We start from the raw sequence: 26,316 nt of genomic DNA, 5'->3' as shown, positions 1-26,316 counted from the left end.
CTACAGATACTGAAAATACGGGCTTCTTCATCAGACTCTGAGTAGGTCTTACAGTTAGGAACATTTTACTTCCAAAATCAAATCCTTTCTATTTCTTTTGATCTGAAAAATAAGAATTTAGTATGAAATAATGTTTCTCAGTCCCACCATGCAGCAGCATAACATCTTCAGCCATTCAAAGTAAATTGCATTTCTTTAGGTGCTTATTCACTAGTCTGACTGGACTTCAATAACTTCAAATGTCTTTTTTTTTTTTTTTATTAACTGTAGGTTCTTATCAGAGTGTTGGATAACAATGATAATGGCCCAGAATTCTCTCAGCCAAGTTATGATGTCACCATTTCAGAGGACATCCTCCCTGATACTGAAATTCTGCAAATTGAAGCTATAGACAGAGATGAAAAGCATAAGCTGAGCTACACAATTCACAGCAGCATCGACACAGTCAGCATGAGGAAGTTCAGAATTGATCCCAACACCGGGGTCCTCTACACAGCTGAGAGATTAGACCATGAAGCTCAAGATAAGCACATCCTTAATGTCATGGTAAGAATGCAATATTCCCTTGGTCTGGCCACAGTCATGGCTGCTTCAGGGACATGCATGGAGTAGGCTTCTCTTGAGTGAAGGACTCTGTGAAATAAGTAGCCACTAATTTAAACTTGCCTGCCCTGCTGTATATTTATTTCACAGTTTTTATTTCAGCTTTTTGGGAAACCTTATTGTGAATCCATTGTATGGAATGTGATATGATTCTCTATCTCAAGGGAGAGCAAGCAGGTAATTATTTAATCTCTTGGCATCTGGTCCTCTCCCTCAAGGTAATTTTCAGAATTTCTGAAGTGAGGCTGAAAGTTATTTGAGAAGTTATTCACAGGGAGATAACTGCTTTCTTGCCATGGAGAATGCTACAGCCTTTCTGAACACAAGCCTCATTTATAGCTTACTTTTATGGACTTATTTCAGTACATAAACTGTTGATATACAAAATGGCTTTCCTTTATCTACATTTCCAAATCTTTGGGTATGCAGAAAAAAGTTAATTACCAATTTTTCCTTGGTGTGTCTAGACTACAGAACATAAATCTGTCTGTTTTCAAGTGGAGGTTGTATATCACGGACATAATTTTAAAAAAATAAAAATAAAAAAAGCCCTGTTAGTTTAAACATTGGAGTCTACTGTTTTCTTCAGCTACTTAAGACTTCTGCAGAAGAGGCCTCCCCTAAGGAACTACTCATGGTGTGTTAGGTACAGGGGCAGCTTTGGCAGGGCATCCTAGGAAGCAAAAAGCTGCTGTGAGATGTAGTAAGGAACAGCTGAGTGTGGTGTCCACTCACAGAATAAAATGTTGCAAATACTTTGGCAAGCAGACTAAGAAATAGCTATAAACTAAATCACAGAAACACATGACCAAGAGAGGTGATTCCCTGGTGCTTGGTTTTGATCTCCACCTGATACAATAGGTCTTTTCCTCTGTTTAAGAAGAACCAAAATTTTCTAGAGGTGGTGATGGCAGGATTATCAGGGAAGGAGGGCTGAGGTATTTTGGATGGGGTTGAGACAGGTGTGGTAATTTACACCTCTGTTGACAGTTACCAGCACTTCATAAAGTGATTCCTGCTCTGTTTACTGTTGATATGATCATCTACGTAAATAATCATGAAGTAGTCTATTGGCAGCTACAAGCACTAGACTGACATGCCTGTATGCTGTAAAAAAGGCAATGGCAAGATAAAGGCATGAACATTCAGCAAGTATTAATAAAAAAGGAAATTCTTGCAAACCTCAACCCAAATTTAAGATCTCATATGGTTTCCACTTCAAAAATTCACATCATGGTGGTTAGTTGCAATGCATTTTTTCACAAGTGAAAAAAAAATTTGCTAAGCTCTTTCCTGTTTCTTTGATTTTAGTACCTGTCATCCTGTGTGTGAATGTATTTTAGATGGTTCTTTGGAACAAATGGGTTTTTTTGCTACTTTGTATTAAGTAGAACTGAAAGTAGTATTCACACTCAAATGAGTAATATTTGTGAAGCTTTACTAGATGACAGTCAAATTGTGTGTTATGCAATTCTTCTATAGGTCCGAGATCAAGAATTCCCTTACAGAAGAAACTTGGCCAGAGTCATCATAAATGTAGAAGACTCCAATGACCACAGTCCCTACTTCACCAGCCCATTGTATGAAGCCTCAGTGTTTGAATCAGCAGCAGTTGGATCAGCAGTGTTGCAGGTCACAGCACTGGACAAAGACAAAGGAGAAAATGCAGAGCTTATCTATACTATTGAAGCAGGTTAGGACAGAGGCCAAAAATGAAGTATCATGGATTATGCCAGACACAGAACAGTGATGTGGTGGTCATCTGTCTTGACACTCAATTCAGCTTCTTTGGTCTACTTTCTCCTGTACAAATGGGCAAAGGAGACACCTTGTTGTTGTTCTGTTGGGTTTTGGGTTTTTTTTTATTTTATTTTGAAGCTACTATACCCAAAACCTGTCAGAACAAACTGATTTTGGAACAGGTTGCCCAAGAAAAGTTATGGAGTCTCCTTCTCTGGAGATGTTCAGAACTCCACAGCATCCTGTGCAACCTGCTGTAGGTGAACCTGCTTTAGCAGGAAGGCTGGACCAGATGCTCTCCAGTGGTTCCTTTCTAGTCCAGCCGTTCTTTTGTTCTGTGACTGGTTCATTTTCACCAGGTGGCTACAGAGCCTGTTAGTCTCTAAGTCATTGGCTCAAAGCCATTCAAAACTGCAGCCAGTGACTTGTTTTCAAGGCTCTGGTTTCAGACTAGTGTACAGTGGATCCTCCACAAAGCAATGCCACAACAGCTGGTATGTCCTGATATCTTTGTACCAGAGGAGCACAGAGACTAACGGGGCTATGCTAAAACTTCTGCCATAGCATTTTAATGGCACGAGGTCTCTTTGAAACTAAGAGAGGGCATAATGATACCAGATGAAAATTGCTTTTGCAGTTAACCACTGTATATTTACATTCAGCACATAATCTATACCAGCAAAAGCATTCTTCCACTGGTGCAACAGCACAGTAGTAAAACATTTGCGTTATCTCTGACACATGTGCAAGTGAATGTAAGTTTCTCTGGGTCACATGAATCTGAAGTTAAGAATTATCTTTGAGATAAACGATTGACAGACATGTAAGAAGGGAATGCCTGAAAAAAGAGAGACATTTGTAACCTTTAAATTTTGTAATGCTTCATTTCTACTTAAGGGTTTTTATTCATAATATTAATCTTTCCACTGTAATATTAGCAAAACTTGAAACTTATATTTCCATAAAAAGAAGTCACAGGTACTTCAGATTATACCCGTATTAGGCAGATCACAAGCCTTTACCAGCATTAGGCTCTGATCCTCCTGGATCATTATTTATCCCTATATTATTATAAAGACTTGTTTTCAGCTAGGATAGCTCATGTCAATTAGGAACAGGCTAATTGACAACTAATGACACAAGAATATCTACACCATCTCATACTGATTTAGCTTCATATAATTCAAGCTCATACCTTAAATTAAAATGATACAACCTGAAGTTTAGAGAAGACCCAAGGAACAATTTTTCTGTCATTATCTTGTATGCTCTGTGGAAGGAGATTACCTTCAGCAAACCAGAAGGTGAAGTCTTTTGCAGCTGAAAGTGTTGAACTTAGAATGAGGAAGATGTTAGCACTCCAAAGCAAATATTTCCTTTATGCACTGCGTTTGTTCTTAGCAGTTATTTCTCAGTGTTCTCCAGTGGCCTTCAACTTAAATTAGGGGCAATCTTACAGGTGCCCAGAAAGGAAAACACTGTCCTTATGGAACAAATTCTGAGCAGACTAGATCAGGTTCCTGGGGAAATGTTTTTCAAGACTATTCCCAACTTCTTCTTGACACCTTATTACTATTATGGGTTCTCAATCATCTGGAGGTACCACCACAATGTAAAGAGCATCCTGACATCTAAGGAGTATAGTTCCAGTTACACTGGTAATAGAATCCTACATGATGCAGGCAGGGAAATATTATGATTAGATAAGATGGTTTATCTATTAGATCATTTCTAGAGACTCTCTTTTTCATTACAGCCTGTTTCTGTTTCATCATGAGCTCTCTCTGCAATTTCAGACCTCATACTTCCATTGACTGTAAGCCTCAGCCTCCTCCAGTTTCATTATCCATAGATGTCCCAACCTCAGGTGCATCAGAATTCAGTATTCTGTTGCAGTAGTTTCTGTGATCTATAAAATGTGCAGTTGAGAATATTGATTTTAACTGCAGAATTCAGATTGTACACAGCCCTTTGATTCAGGGGAATTACTCACCGCATCTTACATTGCTCTGAAGAGAGCAATTGGTAAAGAAAGTAGTTTTTGTGTAATTTCATAAGAAATTCCTAAAGGAGAAGAACCAGCTCTTGCCTTGCAGGAGGCAGTCAGTGGCTCAAAATTATTTATATTAGCAAGCACTGACAAAATAACAGCAGCAGCATTTGTAGTGTCTGTAAATGTGACAGATGCCATTATTTTTATGAGGATTTGTAGCTCTGGAAGAATCTCACCTCCTGGGTGAATATCACAATTTTTGGTTTAGCTAGCAGAGTAAACTTTACTGATCTGAAAGGAAGGACATAAATAGAAATCCAGTACCAGTATTGAACTACATAGAATAGTATGTAGCTTAAATTATCCTCCAGAATTTACAACAGATAATGAATCATATCTTAAAAATAGTTCACATTACCTCACTTCCTTTAGGATTCCATGTATTTAGGTGTTCCAGCTACAACTTACACATTTATTGCTCTGTGCGCAGCACCTGTAACAATCACACTTCAAAAAAACCCTTTTGTCCATCCCCTGAGATATATTTCTCTCCCAGCCTTGAATGGATGCTTGACCATAGATTGGAAGCAGCTCTAGATTTGAAGATGTGAATTACAATAGAGGGAACATGGTATAGTGATTGAAATTGCTCAGTGTATGCTGTTTCTATTTAGAATCAAAATCAGGAAAAGAGTCTGTATGCTTATGTATGCCATGTATATATGCAGCATCCTTACTTCAAGCAAGCACTCAGTAAAACAGCAAAATAAGGATTGCCAATAAAAGGTGATCTCAAATTACAGGACAGGAATACATACAGAAAGTTTTGAATCTGTTTTGCTGAAAAAGAGATTGGCAAAAAAAACAGAAAGAAAGGCCCCCAAAAGTTCTCTGATCCAAACTTACTGTTTTCACCTTTATGCAGTCAGTGATATCCATGCTTTCATGTTGTAACAGGCATTTCATGACATTTTCTGCTAAATCTCATTCATCTGGATTCATCCTCCTCAGAGATCATATGATAAAACTTTGTGCCACAAGACACTTGAATCTCTTTTCTGTGCTATTTGCTCTGTTTTATTTTTTCTAAATGCCACTTTAACCTTTTTATATTCAGTTCTTAGAGTCTTGAACTACTGTAATCTCCTATATGGTTTCTTAATATCCCATTCAATTAGGAGCCTGAGTTGTTATCCATTACTCATGTAATTGGCTTGTTAGCCTCTGATTTCATTTCTTTGCCTTAGGTGTACATGTATTTGACTAATTTCTGTAATTTAGGGATGCTTTTCCTTACTTCAGTAGGAGTAATGTGCATGCAGTTCTTGCTCTGTTGCTGGTATTGAGAATCAAGATACAGAGGTAGCAGCACCTGAGTTTCTGATGCTTTGAATAGCTATACCATCTACTGAGCTCTCTAATTAGCAGAAAGAAAGGCTGGAAGGGCCTTCAGAATACTGTTACATTGGGGTTTGTTTTTTGGTTTTTTATTTAAGTAACAACCTTTAAAAATGCAGCTTGTTGGTCCTGGTTTAAGTTACCATAAAGTGAGTCATATTTCATTTCTAATCTCATTCAATATCTTTGTTTTAGGAAACACGGGAAACACATTCAAGATTGAACCAGTTTTAGGCATCATTACATTACTCAAAGAGCCAGACTTAACCACAATGGGACAGTTTGTTTTGTCAGTCAAAGTGACTGATCAAGGTTCTCCAGCGCTGTCTGCAACAGCAATTGTGCGGATATCTGTCACGATGGCAGATAACTCCCACCCTAAGTTCACTCTAAGAGAATACCAAGCAGAGGTCAATGAAAATGTGGATATTGGTACTTCTGTCATTTCTCTCTCTGCAATCAGTCAGTCCACGTTAGTTTATGAGGTTAAAGATGGCAATGTTGATGGAGTCTTCACCATAAACCCATATTCTGGAGTGATCACCAGTCAAAAGGCCCTTGATTATGAACGTGCTTCCTCCTATCAGCTCATCGTACAGGCAACAAATATGGCAGGCATGGCATCAAATGCCACTGTGAACATTCAGATTGTTGATGAAAATGACAACCCACCGGTTTTTCTCTTCTCTCAGTACTCGGGCAGCATAAGCGAGGCTGCTCCTGTGAACAGCGTGGTCCGGAGTGCAAACAACAGTCCCCTCGTGATACGTGCCACCGATGCTGACAGCAACCAGAACGCTTTGCTTGTCTACCAGATTGTGGAATCAACTGCAAAAAAGTATTTCACAGTAGATTCCAGCACGGGTGCAATCAGAACAATTGCAAATTTAGATCATGAAACGATAGCCCACTTCCACTTCCATGTTCATGTTAGAGACAGTGGGAATCCCCAGCTTACAGCAGAGAGCCCAGTTGAAGTGACCATTGAGGTAACTGATGTCAATGACAACCCACCAGTTTTCAGCCAGGCCGTGTTTGAGACAGTCTTGCTCCTGCCCACGTATATTGGTGTTGAGGTTCTCAAAGTCAAAGCTTCAGACCCAGATTCAGAGATTCCTCCAGAACTAACATTTAGTATAATTGAAGGCAATATGGAGCATTTTTTAATTGACTCAAGCACAGGGGTACTCACCATTAAAAACAATAGTCTCTCCAAAGACCATTATATGCTAATAGTAAGAGTATCTGATGGGAAATTTTATAGCACTGCTATGGTGACAATAATGGTAAAAGAAGCTATGGATAGTGGACTCCATTTCACACAAAATTTTTATTCCACTTCTATATCAGAAAACAGCACCAATATCACAAAGATCGCTGTGGTGAATGCTGTTGGCAACCGCCTCAATGAGCCTTTGAAATACAGCATATTAAACCCAGGGAACAAATTCAAAATCAAATCCACCTCAGGAGTCATTCAGACCACTGGCATCCCCTTTGACCGAGAGGAACAGGAGCTGTATGAGTTGGTGGTGGAAGCAAGCCGTGAGCTAGATCACCTCCGTGTTGCTCGAGTCGTGGTGAGAGTTTACATTGAGGACATAAATGACAATGCCCCGGTGTTTGTAGGGCTTCCATACTACGCTGCTGTGCAGGTCGATGCTGAACCTGGTACCCTGATATATCGAGTGACAGCTATTGATAAAGACAAGGGTGACAATGGCGAGGTGTCATATCTGCTGAAGGAAGACTATGGACATTTTGAAATTGATAGAGGGTCTGGCAGCGTCACTTTAAAAGAAGCCTTCAATTCTGATTTGTCTAATATAGAGTACTTGGTTGTCATTCTTGCCAAAGATGGTGGTAACCCATCATTGTCTGCGTCAGTAGAGCTCCCCATTACTATTGTTAACAAAGCAATGCCCGTGTTTGACAAGCCCTTCTATACAGCTTCTGTGAATGAAGATGTAGAAATGCACATGCCAATTTTAAGCATAAATGCAACCAGTCCAGAAGGCCAGGGTATAATTTATATAATTGTTGATGGAGATCCCTACAACCAATTTAATATCGACTTTGATACTGGAGTTCTGAGTGTCATCAGCCCACTGGACTATGAAATAAATTCTCTTTTCAAGCTGATGGTGCGAGCCAGTGATGCTCTCACTGGCGCCCGTGCTGAGGTAACTGTGGACTTGATTGTTAATGATGTTAATGATAATCCTCCAGTTTTTGATCAGTCAGCTTATAATGCTACTCTGTCTGAAGCTTCTTTGATTGGGACTCCTGTGCTGCAGGTTGTTGCTACTGATGCTGACTCTGACAATAACAAGATTGTACAGTATCAGATCGTCCAGGACACCTTTAACAGCACTGACTATTTCCATATAGACAGCAGCAGTGGCCTAATTCTGACAGCCCGAATGCTGGATCATGAAGTCATACAGCAGTGCAGCTTGAAAGTCAGAGCAACTGATAATGGGTTCCCACCTCTGAGCAGCGAGGTTCTTGTCAGTATCTCAATAACAGATATGAATGACAACCCTCCAGTTTTTAACCAGTTAATATATGAATCATACGTGAGCGAACTGGCACCTCGGGGTCATTTTGTGACTTGTGTCCAAGCTTCTGATGCTGACAGCTCTGACTTTGACAGACTGGAGTACAGCATCCTGTCAGGAAATGATCGGACCAGTTTCGTTATGGACAGCAAGAGCGGTGTTATCACCCTTTCCAACCATCGCAAGCAGAGGATGGAGCCCATGTACAGCCTGAACGTCTCTGTGTCAGACGGGCTGTTCACCAGCACGGCGCAGGTGCACATTCAGATCCTTGGGGCCAACCTCTACAGCCCTGTGTTTTCACAGAGCATTTATGTTGCAGAGGTTAGAGAAAACGCTGCTCCTGGAATGAAGGTTATCCATGTGAAGGCAACAGATGGGGATTCAGGGGTATATGGCCAGATCAGCTACTCCATAATAAATGACTTCGCCAAGGACCGATTTTTGATTGATGCAAATGGGCAGATTCTGACAACTGAGAGGTTAGACCGTGAGAACCCGCTGGAAAATGATATAGATATATTCTTGAGAGCCCTTGACGGAGGTGGCAGAACTACGTTTTGCACTGTGAGAGTGATAGTAGTGGATGAGAATGACAATGCTCCCAAATTTATGACAGTCGAATACAGAGCAAGTGTCAAAGCAGATGTTGGGAAAGGTTACTTGGTGACCCAAGTGCAAGCAGTAGATCCAGATGATGGAGCCAATTCCAGAATTACCTATTCTCTGTATAGCGAAGCCTCTGTTTCAGTAGCTGATCTGCTTGAAATTGATCCAGATAATGGATGGATGGTCACCAAGGGTAGCTTTAACCAACTGAAAAACACTGTTCTGTCATTCTTTGTCAAAGCAGTTGATGGTGGCATTCCTGTAAAGCATTCCCTCATTCCTGTCTACATCCATGTTTTACCACCAGAAACCATTTTGCCTTCTTTTTCTCAACCCCAGTATTCTTTCACTGTGGCGGAAGACACCCTCATAGGCAGTACTATTGACATTCTGCATGTTTTGCCCAATCAGGGTGCTTTGTATAGCACAGTTAATGGTGAGCTATCTGAAAACAACAGAGAAGGGGTTTTCATCATAGAGAAGGACACAGGGCTCATAAAATTGGATAAGAGACTTGACCACGAAATAAATCCCGCCTTTCACTTCAAAGTTGCGGCCACAATTCAGCTAGACAAAGTAGACATTGTGCTGACTGTGGATGTGGAGGTGAAGGTGTTGGATGTAAATGACAACAAGCCTGTGTTTGAAGCAGCTAGCTATGATGCCGTAATAATGGAAGGGATGCCTATAGGAACAAAACTTATGCAAGTCAAGGCGGTTGATGCAGACTCGAGTGCGAATGGGCAGGTCACGTACACGCTTGCGGTGGAATCGGAGCTGCAGAAGATCGCAGAAGCATTCACCATTGATAGCAACAGTGGCTGGATCAGTACACTGAAGGATCTGGACCATGAAAAGGATTCTGCTTTCACCTTTGCAGTGGTGGCTTCAGATCTGGGGGAAGCTTTGTCCTTGTCCTCAACCACCTTGGTCTCAGTTACTGTGACAGATATAAACGATAATGCACCTGTCTTTGAGCACGAGGTGTACAGAGGGTCGGTGAAGGAGAGTGACCCTCCAGGGGAAGTTGTGGCTGTTCTTAGCACCTGGGATGAAGACACGTCTGATGTCAATCGGCAGGTTAGCTACCATATTACAGGTGAGAAACAGCTTGCATGCTTTCTTCCCATAACCAGCTTACTGAAGAACTGTGCATGTGTCCAGTTTTAGGTGAATGTTTAGCAGGATTTCAGCTAAATTATCACTATGAATGAGTCAATTACATTCCTTTTTTTTTTTTTTTGACAGATTTTCAGCAAAGCTGAAAAGAGGGAGAGGAATGTGTGTGTGTGTGTGTCTGTGTTGCTCTCTCAATTTTCCAAGATGAATGCTTCCTGATTTACTGCAGTGCAATGTAGTGTAGCCATCAACCCATCATAATTGATATGTCAGCTTGAAAACCATCACAAATTAATGTTTCAAACAAGGGAAAGGGAAAATTTTTTTCTTACAGAGAAAATACTTTTACTTCCAAGCATTTAAATTTCTTTTGAAATAACATTTTTCTTTTTGAGATAGGAAAGTGGATGCCAGAGCCGTTTTGAAATACCACTATTTGGAATGGGGGTGGGGGCACAAATGAATTTTACATTATGGAATGAGGGATGCCGTTTATTATCAGCACAGATTTCTGGCCAGGGAAATAGTAATATACTTGGAAGCATTGGTTAGCTGCCATGCATTGTTATATACAGTATAAGGAAATTTTGATTACATTACTAACACATTTTTCAAAGCATGGTAACGTTGCACTTTCCTATTGTGTATTTATTATCATTCTTTTCTCCTAGATTCAGACTAGCTTTTGTGTGAGTATGTTATGAGTGATGGGTGCTGCAGTTATTTTTCTCCTTCCATCTTGCATTGTCCAATAGCTTTTGTTAGGGAACAACTTTTTCACTCCCCCAACCTTAGCAATTCAAGAGCTATTATTAACTACCTAGTAATAACCAAATTATTGGAAAAACCCACATTTTTCACACAGGATGGGATTCAACATATATTAGACTGCATGTAGGAAGCAGGCTATGTGCAAAAATTACTTAACTAATCGGAAAATAGTTTGTGTATTTTGCTCTAGAAGGTAAAGCTCCTACCCATTTGTTAGCTATCAAAACAAAAATGGCTGTGAGATGGTGTGTAGAGAGAGGTGTGACACCTCAGTTAGCCACAGACTGCCTGTGTTGCATCACAAGTGGCATCATTTTCAAAGCAACCAGAAATTTGTTGTTTAATTGTAACTTGAAATTTTGGATTCACTTTAAAGATTTGCAAAGACTATGTGTTAACAGTGTAATGAGCTGTAGGATATTAGAAGTAGGGGGAAAAGTAGTCCTGTATGTAAATGTCAGAATTTAGAGGCACTGGGCAAGGTGCAGTAGCTGCTGGTGGCCCAGTTCCCACATATGTAAAAATAAATCAGTAGTGCCTCATATTAAAGATTTTGGGATATTTGAAAGAGTTTGGCGATCCCAATGTACAAAGTATGATGGGAAATGAAAACCCTTAGGTTTGTAACAAAGATATGTTAGGGCATTGGGATCATTGGCTTTGTTGTGGAGTCTGGCAGTCATCTCTTATAATGCATTATGCCTTTAGTTAGGTGGTATTTTTATTTCACGTAACAGTGCTCTTAATTTAGCAAAAACTGGACTTTTGAATAGCAACTGTCAGATATGAGTCATAAATTACAGATCATTCTGTACCTTAGTTTCTGCCACAGTTCAAAATATGACAGATATTTTGCTGTTCTGTTAACTTCTGAAAACATTAGATGTCAAAGCCCAAAACTTTCTTAGTGTACAATTACTAAAGCACAGAATGGACTCAGAAATTCCACTTCCTTTGAATATATCATTTGAGCTTGGGAAATGCACAAGGAAAAATTAGGTTCTTTTGATTAAAATGTCAAAACATGTTAAAATATAGTTTCACTCACAAAATAGTCTATTCACATTTTACCTCAGGTTGATCTCAGGAAGTGCACTTGTGTATTTCATGGAATCAGATTAGCTAGATGATTATTCAAAAGCTGTGTCTTTCTGAAGCATTTTGATTGATAGAACTTCTGTGAATACAGTAAACTCTGAGTAAAAATGATACATTAACAAAAAGGAAGAAGACAAACTATGAGGCTGTCATGTGTATCCACCAAAAACAGCTTGGTGAAAATGCATCTGGAGAAAAGTAGCACATAGAAGATAGATAGAAGAAATCATTATTTAGAAGATAAGAGAAATAAATAATCTGGGGCAGATGTGATCACTGAAGAGTCCTTCGTGCCCTTTTGAGACGTACAAATGCCTATTGCAGTCTTCTGGTCGGTCTTGAAAAGGGGTAGATACATTCGTGTGGATAAATAAATATTCTGCTTGGATTCCTTCAGTTTATGATTGTTTTTCATTATTACTGGCACGTAGTTGCCATTGTCAAATCCACCTTCATTTGCATTTGATGGTGGGGGAAAAGATTTTGCACTTACTCTTGGTTATTTGTAGTTCAGTAGCAGCTGGAGATGTTCACAAAGCAAAAGCACTATACATAAATCTTAATAGAAAATCAATAGGAAGTGCAGACGACACAAATGCACTTAGGAAGCAAAGTAGTTTTCTTTTGAAGGCTCATTTGAGGTCATTGCCTATATCATTTGGGGCAGTTTGCCTAAAACCAGGGTTCTTCTGATGTCTAGCCAATCTACACCCAGCCAGATATTACTGAGATTTAAGAGTGGCAAACCATGAAAAGCCACCAGAAAAATGTCAGCTGCCAAGACTTTGGTACAGTAAAGTGTTTTGTGTTCCTCAGTGATGTTAATTGAGCTTCCTCTGGCGCATAAAGCCAGGGAGGCAACATTCTGTAAGCTTGGTTCAGCTGAGTACAAGGAAGATGGACAGTGTGTTTTGGAAGAAAGAAGTGGTATTGTACACTGTAGGTCATTTGCTGGGTTGATTTTCCAGTGTCAGCAAAGGTGTGGGTTTTGTTAGTTTTTATCATATATTTGAGATACTGGAATTCTGGAGAAATTGATATTTCAGTGTTTGGGAAGGTCTTGTGTTGCCAGATGAAGAACACTTTGTACAGTTTTATGGTAGTAAAGCTAGGAGGATTGAATTTATCATTTCAGAAGCTGAGTAAACATGCAACATCTTAAACTGGGAGTGGAGGATAAACGTATTGATTTTGTGTAATGCGAATGCCTAGAGTTCTAACTGGGAATTGAAAGTACTTAAATAAATGCATAAATGTAAGATAGAAGCTAAATAAATAAGTTAGTAAATATTCAGTTCCCCCTCCCAGATGGGGACATTGCAGTGAAAACTGATACTGTTGGCTTCTAGTTTTCCATTCCCTTTTAGTTGCTATAATGGCCTCTGTGTGTGCTTTAGTAATGATGTGTGTCAGGATTTGTTTATTTTGGATCACTGTGTCTCTGCATTTCATTTGTATCTGGCTGTTTTCTTTCTTTACTTCAACTTGAGCTTGATTTGGCTTTGTAGTATTTGCTGACTAGGGAAGGAGGGAGAGCATTATTTAAACTTCAAGTAACAAAAGATAAAAGATACTGCTGATTCTTTTAGCCTCAAAGCCTTTCTAAAAGTTACTGGAGTGTTTTTTGTAGCTAGCACTTCACTGTTTTGACATTCAAAGTAGAACATAAGAAAACTGCCAAAAGATTTTAAAGAATCCATTAATACATGTAGTCAGGAGGCTTCCGTTTAGAAAAGCTACATTATTCAGAGCGAAAAACTAATTAATTAGAATGCCCCTAGGAAACTGAATCTGCTTGCATATATTAGTGAAAAAGTTAATTAATCACTGCAGAACGAGATCTGCATCAAGACATATGTAAAAGTACTAGGAAATGGTTTCCTGGGCCACAGTGTGGATTTTTTTGCCTTTCCATTTTTGAGAATATTTTCTTGGTGGTGTTTTAGTTTTATATCTCATTATATCTCTTACACTTTATAGTCCACCTTTGCCTTCCATCAGTGAAGTATAGAGCCAGTCCTGAGAAGCAAAAAAAAAACCAAAAAACAAAAAAGTGCTCATAAAAAAGACAGGCAGATAAACCACTATTCCTGTTTATTGCACAGATTTCTTGGTCATTCAGACTGATTCTTTTCTATTGCAGTAAAAAGGGGGAAAAGAGATCCCAAAGACTGTTTTTATACATATTCCCCAAATTCCTTGGTATGATTTAAAAGCCATTCCATTAGCAACAAAGCAACAGTGATTTTAAAATTGCTCCAAGGTAGTGTATCTGCTAACCATAAAAGCCACCAGCTGATTTTAATTAGATTTTACCTTTCCTCTTTTCTTAGCAATGGGATGCCCATACCTTGAGTATGTTGCTTCCTAGTTGGTCAGGACAGTTAATCATTTCCTTTTACAAAAGGACTAATATGCAGGAAAGCCCTGATTAATATCATGAAGCAAAATAAGAATATTTAAGACTACTTTTATTAATGGTTTACAACATTAAACTCACTATGACAAGATTACAGCCTTTTATAAAGGAAAGTTAAGCTTTTTTTATGCTGGTTTTGAATTGAATAGAAGGAATTTAATGTCAATCAGCAGGGGTCTGCCTTCTTTGAAGTCACATTCAAGCTCAAGTCAGTGGACAGATTCTCATTTCCTTGGATTGTTTTCAGATCTGGGCAGTAGTATACATCAACACTCTCTGTAACCTTCTTTAGGAGAATTTCAGATCTGGGCAGTAGTATACATCAACACTCTCTGTAACCTTCTTTAGGTGTGTGTCTATATGTGTGTCTATATGACACAACAGATTAAACAATGGTGATTATTCCAGACTATCATGGAAATCAATAGGAAAAATGCTTAGTTTTGTGATCAAAAAGGATGGTTTTCTATCAACAGAAAATATTTGTATTTGATACATGAGTTTAGTGCTGTATGATTCAAAAGCCTTTTATCTGTATGACTAATTTTCTGGAAATCCTCTTCATTACGACTTGCTTTTTTTGGCACAGTCACAGCTAGCACAAATGGTGACTCTTAACAAGAAAGATTTGCTCAGCCTGACTCAACTGACTTAGTTTTCATATTAAATAGAAACCAGTCTATCTTGTCATTGATAGCTAATGAAGAAGGCATAGATTACAGCCTGTGACCTCTTTCCTGCTTTTTGATGTAGAAAGAAGGTATGGAATGGACATTTGACTTTTTTGATTGGCTTTAAGCTCAACTTGAAGTTCAGACCTCCTCTGTTGTTGTTATTTTGACAAAAAGGTCCCTGAGAACTGACAGAATTGTGACAACAGAAGCATCATATCAGAGACAGTAATTGCCTGACAACAGAGTCAACACAAATAAATTCAGCCTTGGATTGTTTTGGTTTTTTAATACTTTCTTATGCTATCATTCAGTGGAAGTACTAGAGGGGAAGGTTTAAGAGCCTGGTCTTTCCATTCAGCTTGTACATATCCCACGACACATGTCAGAACCCTGATTAATTTGTAAGCAAATGCACACTAGCATATTTGACATTCTTGAATGTGTTACAAGAAAGAATAAGCATTCTCTTTATAGCTTTACAGCACTTTTAAACATGAGCAACATGGAAAGTAGTTCTGAGATTGAATTCCTGCATGGAGACCATAGGAGAAAGCTTAATATGGCGGGCAGAGAGCTTGTAGTGGGTTGGCTGCAATTAGAGTTCAGCCAGTGGAGCATCATGATGCTTTTTAATATTTCCTCACTCAGTTTCTGTAGTACATGAGTTTGCTATGAGTGTAGTGCTCTATCCTCAATTATTAAATATACAGACCAAGCTGGGCCCAGGAGACTGGGTAGTTGGCTTTACTGGCTTTGGCTAGGGTAGCATTAATTTTCTAAAAAGAATCTGCTATGGAGCTGTGATTTGGATCTGTGAGGTCACAGGGATGTTTTAGTTACTGCTGAGCAGAGCTTACACAGAGTCAAGTTCTTTTCTAGTCCTCAGGCAAGCCACCAGTGAGGAGAGGGGGGTGCACAAGGAGTTGGGAGGAGACACAGCTGAGACAGCTGATCCCAACTGACCACATGGATATTCTACTCTATATGGAGCATGCTCAGCATATAAAAGCTGAGGAAAGAGGGAGGAAGGAGAGATGTTCAGAGTTAATGGTCCTTATCTTCCCAAGTAACTGTCAGGGTGACAATTAAACTGTCTTTGTCTCAACCCATGGGTTTTCTTACTTTTACTCGTCAGATTCTCCTCCTATTCCCACTGGGGAGGAAATGAGCAAGCAGCTGTATGGGGCTTAGCTGACTAGCAAAGTCACAACATTGGTTTAAAAGATTTTACTGCCTGGTCTGACAGGAGTTTTAGATCTGACACACAGAAAGGTGGTTAAAAGTGATTTCTTCATAGACCAGGCAGGAGACTGTACTATTTCAGATAAAAGAGTAAATAACTGTTAGAAACATTAACTATTGTGCCTGCCTTAATTATTGCACACTTCTGTATGTGGCATGTTCTTCCCTTCCCTTCCCTTCCTCCTGAGGATGATGTGGACCAAAACTTTCCCTCTCCCAACCTCTTTTTGTCACGATTCAGTTTAGTGATGTGGAAGAGCAACATTGCCAGAGTCAGTGTCAGTGTTATGTCATGGTAAAAAATTCTTCTGCTTTATCTCCTGCACACTCTTCACCAGCTTTCACTCTCACATAGATTTGATCCATTTGTACTGTTTGTCTTCCAACTGTTCCTCAAATGACCTCTTGTTAGGACTATTTAATACTAATGTGTCTTCCTGTGTCATGTAAACTTTTTTAAAAACTAGAATTTTAATAAGCACCAGAATGGCGCAGCTGTATGATAAAGCTTTCATTAGAGGATTCCTTAATAGAACCCACTTCCAGTCCTTGATTGCATAATCAACAGCTAATGAAATTGTCTTGGTAACAAGAGCTACGGTGTATTACATCCTCTCCCGAGACTGAGTGGAAAGACAATTGTACCAGCCCGAGAGGACTATTGATTGTTCACAGTTTGAATTTGATTACCCTTACGGAGAACTGTACAAGAGATCATCTTCAGCTCTGCTAAATGGATTTTTTTTCCACTGAAAGTTATCAGTTCACTTTCATACAGGGCATTCAGGGGGCAGTAAACACAGGGAGTGTAATTTCATTACAGTTTTCCTGAGTCTGCAAGTTTGGAAGCACCAAAAGCTGTGAAAGAAATCATGGCTGCTTAGTGATGTGTCTCTGTGTTTAAACCAGGTGGGAGCTCTGAAGGGAAACCACAGCTCATTGTGTGTTGCCTGTCTTATTACAGGAGGGAATCCCAAAGGAAAGTTCGCTCTGGGACTGGTTCAGAACGAATGGAAAGTTTATGTTAAAAGGCCTCTGGATCGGGAAGAGCAAGACATTTATTATCTGAACATCACTGCCACAGATGGCCTCTTTGTGACCCAGGCTGCTGTGGAAGTGACTGTCACTGATGTTAATGACAACAGTCCTGTTTGTGAGCAGGTGAGTTAACACCACCCATGGCACTGGCCACTGTGTTGAGAGCAGTGCTTTCCCTACGGGTGTCTCTTGCTGTTTGCAAGTACTCAGAGTACTCCTAGGCAATGCTGATTTTCATCCTTATTGTCTTAGTTGAAGAATCTGGAGTGATCTGGGAGTGAAGCAGAATAAAGCATTCCCGTGAAGCCAAGATTGAAAGATAATGGTCTCATAAGCTTTCAAAGGAGTCTTGTATGCTGTGGCCTTAGTTGGCTTTACAACAGATGATGTGTTGTGAGGTGGCATTGGGCAGCTACTCCTCCCCTGTAAAAAAGAATGAGCTGTCCCTTCACCACCCATGTGGAAATGTCATCCATCTGGTTTAACTCCAGCTTTCCTCAATTTTCTAGATACCAGACATCCAGTGGAAGAGAAGAATATATGTCCTGTTGTAGAGAATGGATGTAGTGTGGCCTGACCACAGCTTTCAGAGTGCTAGCTGTCTTGTTTTGTGGAAAGGCAATCTAGGGAACTCATGCTAGTGTAACAGAAAGGTCTGCGTGAAAGAAAAAAAACATGATAAAACCCAGAGTTCCTTGCTGGTACTAGTCACAGAAAATTTATAAATGTGTGTGTGTGTGTGTGTGTGTGCATGCACATACTCATATAATTCCCATTATTACATTATCATTCACTGTTGGATTAGTCTCATTGCAAGAACCACTCTGGGGAATCGCAATCTGTATTTCCCTCAAAACTGCTTGATGAGGTGATAAAAACAATTGTTTCTGTTAGCACACTCATCAAGATTTTCATTTCATAGGTGTCAATGGAATAAACAGAAGATACAAAATGGTATTGCATTAAGCACCTGAGATGAGCCCTATTCACAGTCATAATTTGGCATTGTTTCTGTGACACCTTAAAGCTTAACAGTGATTTGAATTTCTAGGAATGTGTTGTGTAAAGGAAAATTGTTTCCTGTACAGAAAGATGCACTACAATAGTTTTTAATAAACTACTACAAATAGTTTTTAATAAAAGGTGGTTCAAAGACTAAAACACTGCTACAGCATTACTTGCATGTCTGTTTTTGACTCTAGGTTGCATACACAGCATTGTTTCCTGAAGACATTCCACCAAACAAAGTAATTCTCAAAATCAGCGCTAAAGATGCTGACATCGGGCCCAATGGTGAAATTCGCTATTCTCTTTATGGTTCGGGGAACAATAAATTTTTCTTAGATCCAGAAAATGGTAAGAAGACAACCAAATGTTTCTGAATAGCGTTAACCCCTCTACATCTGGGTCCTGGTTTCCTTAATCAGAGTTAGGTTACATGTGGCTATCAAGCAGTTGTTCCAGTTCTGGCAGATGTGGGTGACCATTCGAATGGTAGCAACAGGAGGGAGAAGAGGGACATCTTTGTTGGCCAGGTTGGGTGTTATAACCAGAACAGTGGATATCCATCCTTTTGTTTCCCTGCAGCTCCAAGTTAGACCAGAGATTTATCATAGAACCACAGGATATTTTGGGCTGGATGAGAACTTTGAAGGTCATCTAGGCCAAACCCATATGCAGATTCATCTTCAAAGAGATCATGTTGATCAGAGACCCATCCAGTTAAGTTTTCTAGGGCTGTGCCAGTGTTTCACCACCCTTATCATAAAAAATGTCTTCCCTTATATCTAGTCTAAATCTACCCTTTTTTAATTTAAAACTATTACTCTTTGTCATATCCCAGCAGGTACTGCTAAAAAGGGAATGTTTCTGTGTTAAGAAGTCTATAAATCTTGAGAGTGACAGAAAGAAAGACGTGGAGAAACATGGTGGTGTTTGTATGGGTGAAGCTTAGGCTACTGTTAAAGCCACCATGAATGGCTTGGCATCCCTGCACTCATATTGGCACCTCACTTTCTTGGGTAAAGAGGAAGGGGAAGTGACACTGCTGTGAGTTTTTAATCTCTTTGTTGGAATAAGCAATGTTGGTTTTGTTTTCTCTTTCCCATTCCTGTGGAACACATGGTTTTGAGACATTCAGGCAGTCTAGAATTAGTGATGTTGCTACAATAATAATGATAGCTGCTGCTTTTAAATAATTTCAGGTGAGCTGAAATCTTTGGCACCTCTGGACCGAGAGAAAATCCCGGCATACAACTTGGTTGCCCGAGCCACTGATGGTGGTGGCAGGTTTTGCCAGTCAGAAATCCATCTTATCTTAGAAGATGTTAATGATAATCCACCAGTGTTTTCATCTGACCACTACACTGCTTGTGTTTATGAAAACACAGCCACTAAAGCTTTATTAACAAGAGTCCAAGCAACTGATCCTGATGTTGGTAAGTGGATAACGTTGCAAAAAAAAAAAAGTTTATTAAAATTCTGTGGGTTGGTGGAATTGCAGCGCAGATTTGCTTTTCTATTGCTAAATGTCTTCATTTTCTCCTCCTCATTCTTCTTTATCTTCCCCATTTCTTTCTCTTCTCTTTTTTCACATCAAAATGCTTGTGTCTGATCTTGACATAATGGTGTTACAAACAGAAAGGCGTTGCAGCAGCCACAGAAGCATGTAGTTTTCTCTTGATCAGCAATAGCTCTGCTTAGGGGGGGAAAGATATTTCTGGGGCTAAATTGCAACTTTTCCTTCAGTGGTCTCTCCTCTTTTCTTGAGCCATGATTTCGAATGCCCATGCCTCTATTTATGCAAATAATATACTTACATGCCACAGGGACCTATACCTGATTAATCACAGCTTTTCTAGAGTTTTATACTGCAATAGCTCCCATTTGTTCCAGCTGGTTACCTTAGCATAAAACTATTGTACGCTGTGAATGTGCATTATAAATGTTCTGGTTACTTAACTGCACACTCTTTGAAAGTGTAATAGTTTATTATATGAGGACCTTAGCCTTGAAATGTGGGCCCAATTATAAATATTTAAAGGGGAGTCATTTTGCATAATACAAATGGTGGTAAAGAGTAGTGAAACCTGCTACTGAATATTAGAAAAATTTTTAGGTCATTCACTTGAGTTAAATTACTTTGGGGTTTCTTTGGGTTTTTTTCTTCCTGTGTTTTGGAGGTGTTTTGTAAAAACTATGGCCTGAGTAGTTTCATGTAAAAAGCAGATCTTTCATTCAGTGAAAAAAAAAACAATTTGCTGAGTGTAGAGTGCATGCTGGAAATTTCAGTTATTTGTGAGGCTGATATACAGGAATTCATAAAGGAGCAGCAAACATTCATTAATGTATCTATGAAGAGCCACATTATATGCCATGGTTGAAAACTCGCAATTAAAATTATGATACTGTCCTGCAGTGAAGAGCCAATTACTGGTGGTAAACTACTGAACCATCTGAAGAGACAGTGTTGTTATTTTCCACTGTTGTATTAATTGCCATTTTTCTTGCAGGTTGGATGACATTTGAGGAGAGAGGGGACACAATTAGAATAAAAAGTTGTCAAGAAAAGTTCTTGCTAGTGCCAACTTTATATAACAAGGTGGTTAACAATGCAAAAAACCCACAAACTATGAGCTAGTTGCTGTACCTTCCTTCTGAAACTAGGGAAGTTAAAGGGAGGGATGGATGTGATGAATGAGAAGCGGCTATGTACTTTATTAATGCTTAGACCTGAAAATCAATCCATACTTTGTATCATAAGTAAATTACTAAAAAGTTCCTAAACCTGGATTTTGTTCTAATTACTCTTCTGTTAGTCCCTACCAGATTCACTGATTCCCTATTGCTAGATAATGAATGAGTTCAGGTAGTGTAATGTTCCCATGAGATAAAAAATATATTATTGATATTCCTGATGGGCTGTGATAGTCCTCTAAGGCTTTTTGAGGTGTTATCCTGAAAACATCAGTGGGGGCAGTAATCATCGTACAAATAAGTTTTTAACATTCAGAAAACATCTTGTGATCAGACTTAGAATTTGCCTGCTCTGCTTTGGGTTGAAGGGCCATGTACTGTAAGGGCAGGAGCATGAATATTGAAGCCTTGAGAGAAGTTCCTTTGTGGTCCACAACTAAACACAATTTAACAGAATCCTGGGAATACTATGTTCAGATACTGTTGGACAATTAAGACAATTTCCAGTTAAAAGAAAAATAGAGTTATATCTGCCTTGTGCCTTTGATATCTGTTGAAGTTCCTGATCTCATAATATCCTGTGAAATTATAGGGCTGGACCATAAATTGCTGTTTAATATATTTATAATTTGGATACATACTTAGGAACTAGCTGTACCAGCTGGACACACTGAGGGAAAATTGTGATCCTTCTTCACAGTATTCAACAGAAGAAAACAGTTTTAACTGTTTAGTAGCACACAAGTTCATTTTCCATAACCTCTACATACAGCTGGGGATCTTAAATCACATGATCTCCTGAAGGAGAGAGAGCATACATAAGTCTATTTCTTAGGATATTTTAGTGGTTTTAATTGAAAACAATTCTTTCTTCTATACTGCTGTGATTGGAAAGTTTTAGTATTTCCACAATATGGTATTTGAGACTTATTCACCTACCAGCAGGATTGGAAATACTCAAACTAAGAAATGAAAGCGAAATGCTGGTTCTACATTTTTTCAAGAGGTTCACAGAAAGCAGTGAATTTTTCACCTCCCACTGTCTCCAAAGCAAAGTGCCAAATTACTCCATTTTGTTCAAATTAAGGCACTAGAAGAGCTGGAATGAGGTGTAATTACATGAGCAAACCCATCACACAACTGCAATATCAGCCTGTTTCAAAGGAATGAGGGTCGTGCTAGGGCAGCGACTCTGAGGAAACCTACATGGGACTTTTTCAAATTTTTAACATCATACTTGCCACAAATTTCAGAATAAACGTGGAGCCCAAAGCTGAGGTACGGGCACATACACATTTCCAGTGCTACTTGTGTTTTCTGCATGCACAAATTGTTGTGGCCTCGCTCACAGAGTACAAGAATGAATGACAGCATCATCCAAGCTCAGCAGTGCTTTAAGCGATGGTTAAATCCTGCCTCACTTGCAGGTGCTGTGCTTTGTGAATGACCTCTGTGCTCAGGCCTGTTTCCATTATGATTAATGGTGTAGTCTACCAAAGGCAGGAGCACTTATTGTACTGAAAATGAACATTGCATTGTCTATCCTTCTGCAGTCTTCATCACCACTGGGGCATCAGCCATCCAGATCTGTAGTCAGTTTAGTGATTTCACTGGCCAATTGATTTTTTTTCTGGGTTTATGATGAATAAAGATGAGATTCTAATTTGGCTCTCAATGGGAATAGCCTTGTCAGGCAGCTCTGTCCTGCCTGCCACTGCTGCCTTCCAGTCTCTCTCTCCCTTAGTCAGTGGTTAAAGCTGTGGCAGATCATCCCCATTCCCTGCACAACCAGCCAGTACAGGTGGACTGGACCATCTTTGAGACAGAACCTTGTATTGCATGCAGCCAACATGCAGGAATACACAGGCATGTAGGTAAAAAATTGGCAGGAGCAGCCAATTGGTTGCAGAGTTCATGCAGTGTGCAGACTGCCCTGCTCTCTGCTCAGCTGCCCCTCAACCTCACAGCCCTTCCCCAGCCCAGGGCCCATGCCAGTGCCTCACACAGGAGTTGTGGTAATATGCATGCTGCTAGGAGCCATCTGGTATCCATGTTTTGGTTTGGGAAGGCAAATCTGAGAGCTTCTCAGAGTCACTGATGAGACTGATCTGCTTGTTCCTTGAATAGCAGGCATTTTGTCCAACCATCCTGCACAAGCAGGGGCATCTACAGCAGGTTACCTAGGACTGAGTCCAGATGGCTTTTGGCTGCCTCCAAGGGCAGAGAGTGCTGTCCTCCAAGGATTGACTGCTATGCAGCATGAGCACATCAGAGGTCCTCTGGGAATAACCAGAGACCTGCACTGTGGATACAAACAGAAGTGTAACATCCTCATCGTGATCTGTCATACATGAAAAAAAGTGTTATTTCAGGAAATCCCCTTCCACAGCTTACAGAACATTTAATAGCGTTGAGTAATGTAACCTGGAAAAACAATAAGCAGTGTGCTACCTTATTGAAAGCATTTTCTCACTTTTGTGCATAGGTTGCCTGGACTTTCAGATGTGTCCCAGCTTCTGCAGGGCTTGTAGCCTCAGCAGAATGGTCTAAGGTCTATTCACCAGTTCTGAAAAAAAAACCCATCCAGCTAGTTTTGAGTTAGTAGATTTGAATGATGAGCTTGGATTTCTGTTCTTTTGTTCCTAGTATTTGAAGCTTTGGTACTTAGGTGGATGTGAGAGACAATATGGGTGTTGAAAGCCTAATTCAGGAAGCCAGAATAAGATTTGAGACCCCCCCACAGATATGTTTATACAGTCAGGTTATATGGGTTAATTGTGGTTGAATTTAATTCTGTTCTTTAAGCAGTTTTATAGACTTAAATATTATTTGGACCAAGATTTATAGGAAGGATTCAGTTGTCAGCTGATTAGTGCACTTGTGTTTAGTATGGAGAGTTTAAATAAATCAAGTCTGTAATCAGTCTGATTCTTGGCATGGGGAGCTAATTATTCACCTTTTTACACAAAGTGGAAAAGCTGCAGCAGAAGAGACTCAGCCCTTCTGGGGGAAGTCATTTGACCTTCTTAGTAGGAGACATCTGCTTCCTAAACCCAAACTTCTCCAACAAGAATTGATAGAGAAACTGGTAAACTTGGGGAAGGAGTGCAATTTTCTTTCTGGTTCTGATGGAACATTTTAAGTTGGATTTCAAAGAAATCTGTGTCAAGAAATTACATTTTTCCTGCATGATTTGACCTCACAGATTTTGATGTTTAAATAAAGACTTGCTTTGTCAAAAAAAGCCCAAACTCAAACCCTTACCCTTACCATGTCTTGCTCACAAGGCACCTGTACAGGAAATAATACATTTCTTTACTAGGGATGAATGGTAATATGACTTCCCCTTCAGGTTTCTGCCAGTCCAGTTTAGTGTGTACTTACCTCCAAGAGGATGGTGAAGCAGGTGTATTTTATCTTCTTTTTCTGCCTGCTCTCTCTTAGTGTCAATGAGAAAAAAAAGAAGAAATTACTAAAACAATAAAAATGAAGTATCCACCAGAAATAGCGACCAAGGAATATAGATAGTTCTGTGAGGTTTATCACTGGTTTTCAAAAAGTGGCATCAGGATGCTGGTAAGCCCAGCATGGGAAAAAATCACTCGGGCTGTTCAATGGGTCAGCACTTTCAAGAATACACATGTGGAATAGAGTACAGACTTCAGCCTCATCAATGGTGGGCTTTGCTCTTGAAGGAATTAGGGCAGCTGAGCCTGTTGCAGTCACAGCTGCCTCACAGCTGGGCTTAGGGAAGTGTAAAGTGTTGTTGTGTAAAGTGAGATTGCAGGAGGGTCAGAGAGAAGTGTAAAACAGTCACAGCTGGATTGGAGAGCAGCTCTCTGAATTATGTGTAATGATGAGTAACAAAATAATAGAAATGCTGAAGTAGGTATACCGATTTTGGCATTTTCTGGCAAAACCAGTACCCAGCAAACCTTTGCTTTGTGTGTTTGTTAATGTTGGGCATGTCTCTTAAAATGGACCTAGAAACTTCTGGAGCATTCAGGATCTGAAGAAGATGAAGGCAGGGATCAAAACATGAATGAAAAAGAATAACAGAGATAATAGGACAGAAGATGTACAACACCTCAAGAGCTAATAGGTAGTTAACTTTGGCAATGAGGCCAGCTAGACGGCATTTCTGGATATTGTCTGAGTTTTTGTAAAATAAATATTACAAGATACTGTACAGAGGATGACTCATTCTCTTTAAAATATACATGGTGCTTCCTACATCTTCACCCACATTGTTTCCTCACAGACTTTTAAATAGTACCCAGGTTAGGCCTCTAATGCAGGATATGAAAGAGACATTAATTATTAATTCCTTTTACTCTAGCAATCCAAAACAGCACTGCATAAGTAAGAGGTGTAGTTAAAGTAGGGAGGTCTGTCCAGTGTCACTGAAGCTGCTTTCAGAAAGAATTTGAGAATCAGCCATGGAAGAAAAAACCAACCAACCAATCAACCAAAAGACAAAACAAAACAAACAAAAAGCCCAAAAAACCCAAAGCAAAACTACAAAAAAAAAAAAAAAAAAAAGAGAGAGAGAAAAAGAAAAAAACAACCAACTGAAAAAAAGGCAACACAAAACAAAAGGCATAAGTGAGCACTGCTCTATAGCCTGGTGGTTGATTTGGTTCTGGGCTCTGTTCCTCAGAGCTTATTCAGTGAATAGTAATAGTCCATGATGATGTATCCTTATACTCCTTCTTCCTGGAAACGTGTCTTTACCATTGGACTTCTGTCCAGTCTTCCATAAGGAGAGTGGAAGGGCAATATCCAACATTCCCCAGTTGTCTAGCCAGTCCTACAGACACTTGCAAGTCCAAATTCACTCAGTGAGCTGTTCAGGAGCAGACCTAGATTTTGCCTTCCTAGTAAAGGCAAAAACACTAATAGGAATGCAGACATACAGCACACTGGACCCCTGAAAAATTGCCAAATAAAAAAATAATCGGCTTTTAGGAGTTAGATTTGACTTATTATTAGGAGGTAAATAAACAAGGTATTCAGGGATTTTTGAAAACTCTATCAAAACATTCAGCATCACCCTGCTGAATCCCTCAGAGAACCATATTTTTAAAGCTTCAGGGGTAGTCAGGGGAATGCAGTAACCCTCCTTGCATTAAAATAATGAGATGCGTGTATCAAGATGACTAAAAGCTAGTCTGCATTCAGGAACTGGAAGTCATCAAACCAATCTCATTTCCTTCTGCAACATGTGAGGAGGCCATATTGAAATAAATATTATGGGTGTTATGGCTTAGGTTTAGTGAGTTTTATGGCGTTGTACTGCACCATATTTTTGTGTATAAGCCAGGGAAACATGGTCTGCACCAAACTGCTGTCAGG

At 39.6% G+C, this 26,316-nt stretch overlaps 1 protein-coding gene across 10 annotated transcripts in view; it reads left to right on the top strand.

Annotated features, from left to right (window-relative positions):
- The window catches only part of FAT3 (FAT atypical cadherin 3), a 399,017-nt gene that overhangs the window by 311,319 nt on the left and 61,382 nt on the right, over positions 1-26,316 (top strand). For 9 of the 10 annotated variants that reach the window (XM_039718448.1, XM_039718450.1, XM_039718447.1 and 6 more), the window contains 6 exons: positions 271-546; positions 2,086-2,296; positions 5,930-10,003; positions 17,192-17,388; positions 18,468-18,621; positions 19,470-19,703. In XM_039718448.1, the coding sequence (XP_039574382.1) occupies positions 271-546; positions 2,086-2,296; positions 5,930-10,003; positions 17,192-17,388; positions 18,468-18,621; positions 19,470-19,703 (5,146 nt within the window). Of the gene's footprint in view, positions 1-270; positions 547-2,085; positions 2,297-5,929; positions 10,004-17,191; positions 17,389-18,467; positions 18,622-19,469; positions 19,704-26,316 lie in introns of those variants that run through there. The other variant, XR_005628561.1, reaches the window with a different exon arrangement.

Source organism: Passer montanus, unplaced genomic scaffold, assembly GCF_014805655.1.
Source record: "Passer montanus isolate IOZ18808 unplaced genomic scaffold, ASM1480565v1 scaffold4, whole genome shotgun sequence".
In the NCBI taxonomy this organism is placed as follows: Eukaryota; Metazoa; Chordata; class Aves; order Passeriformes; family Passeridae; genus Passer; species Passer montanus.
The sequence above is the reverse complement of the archived record's forward strand: the minus strand, read 5'-3'. Positions and strand labels throughout refer to the sequence as shown.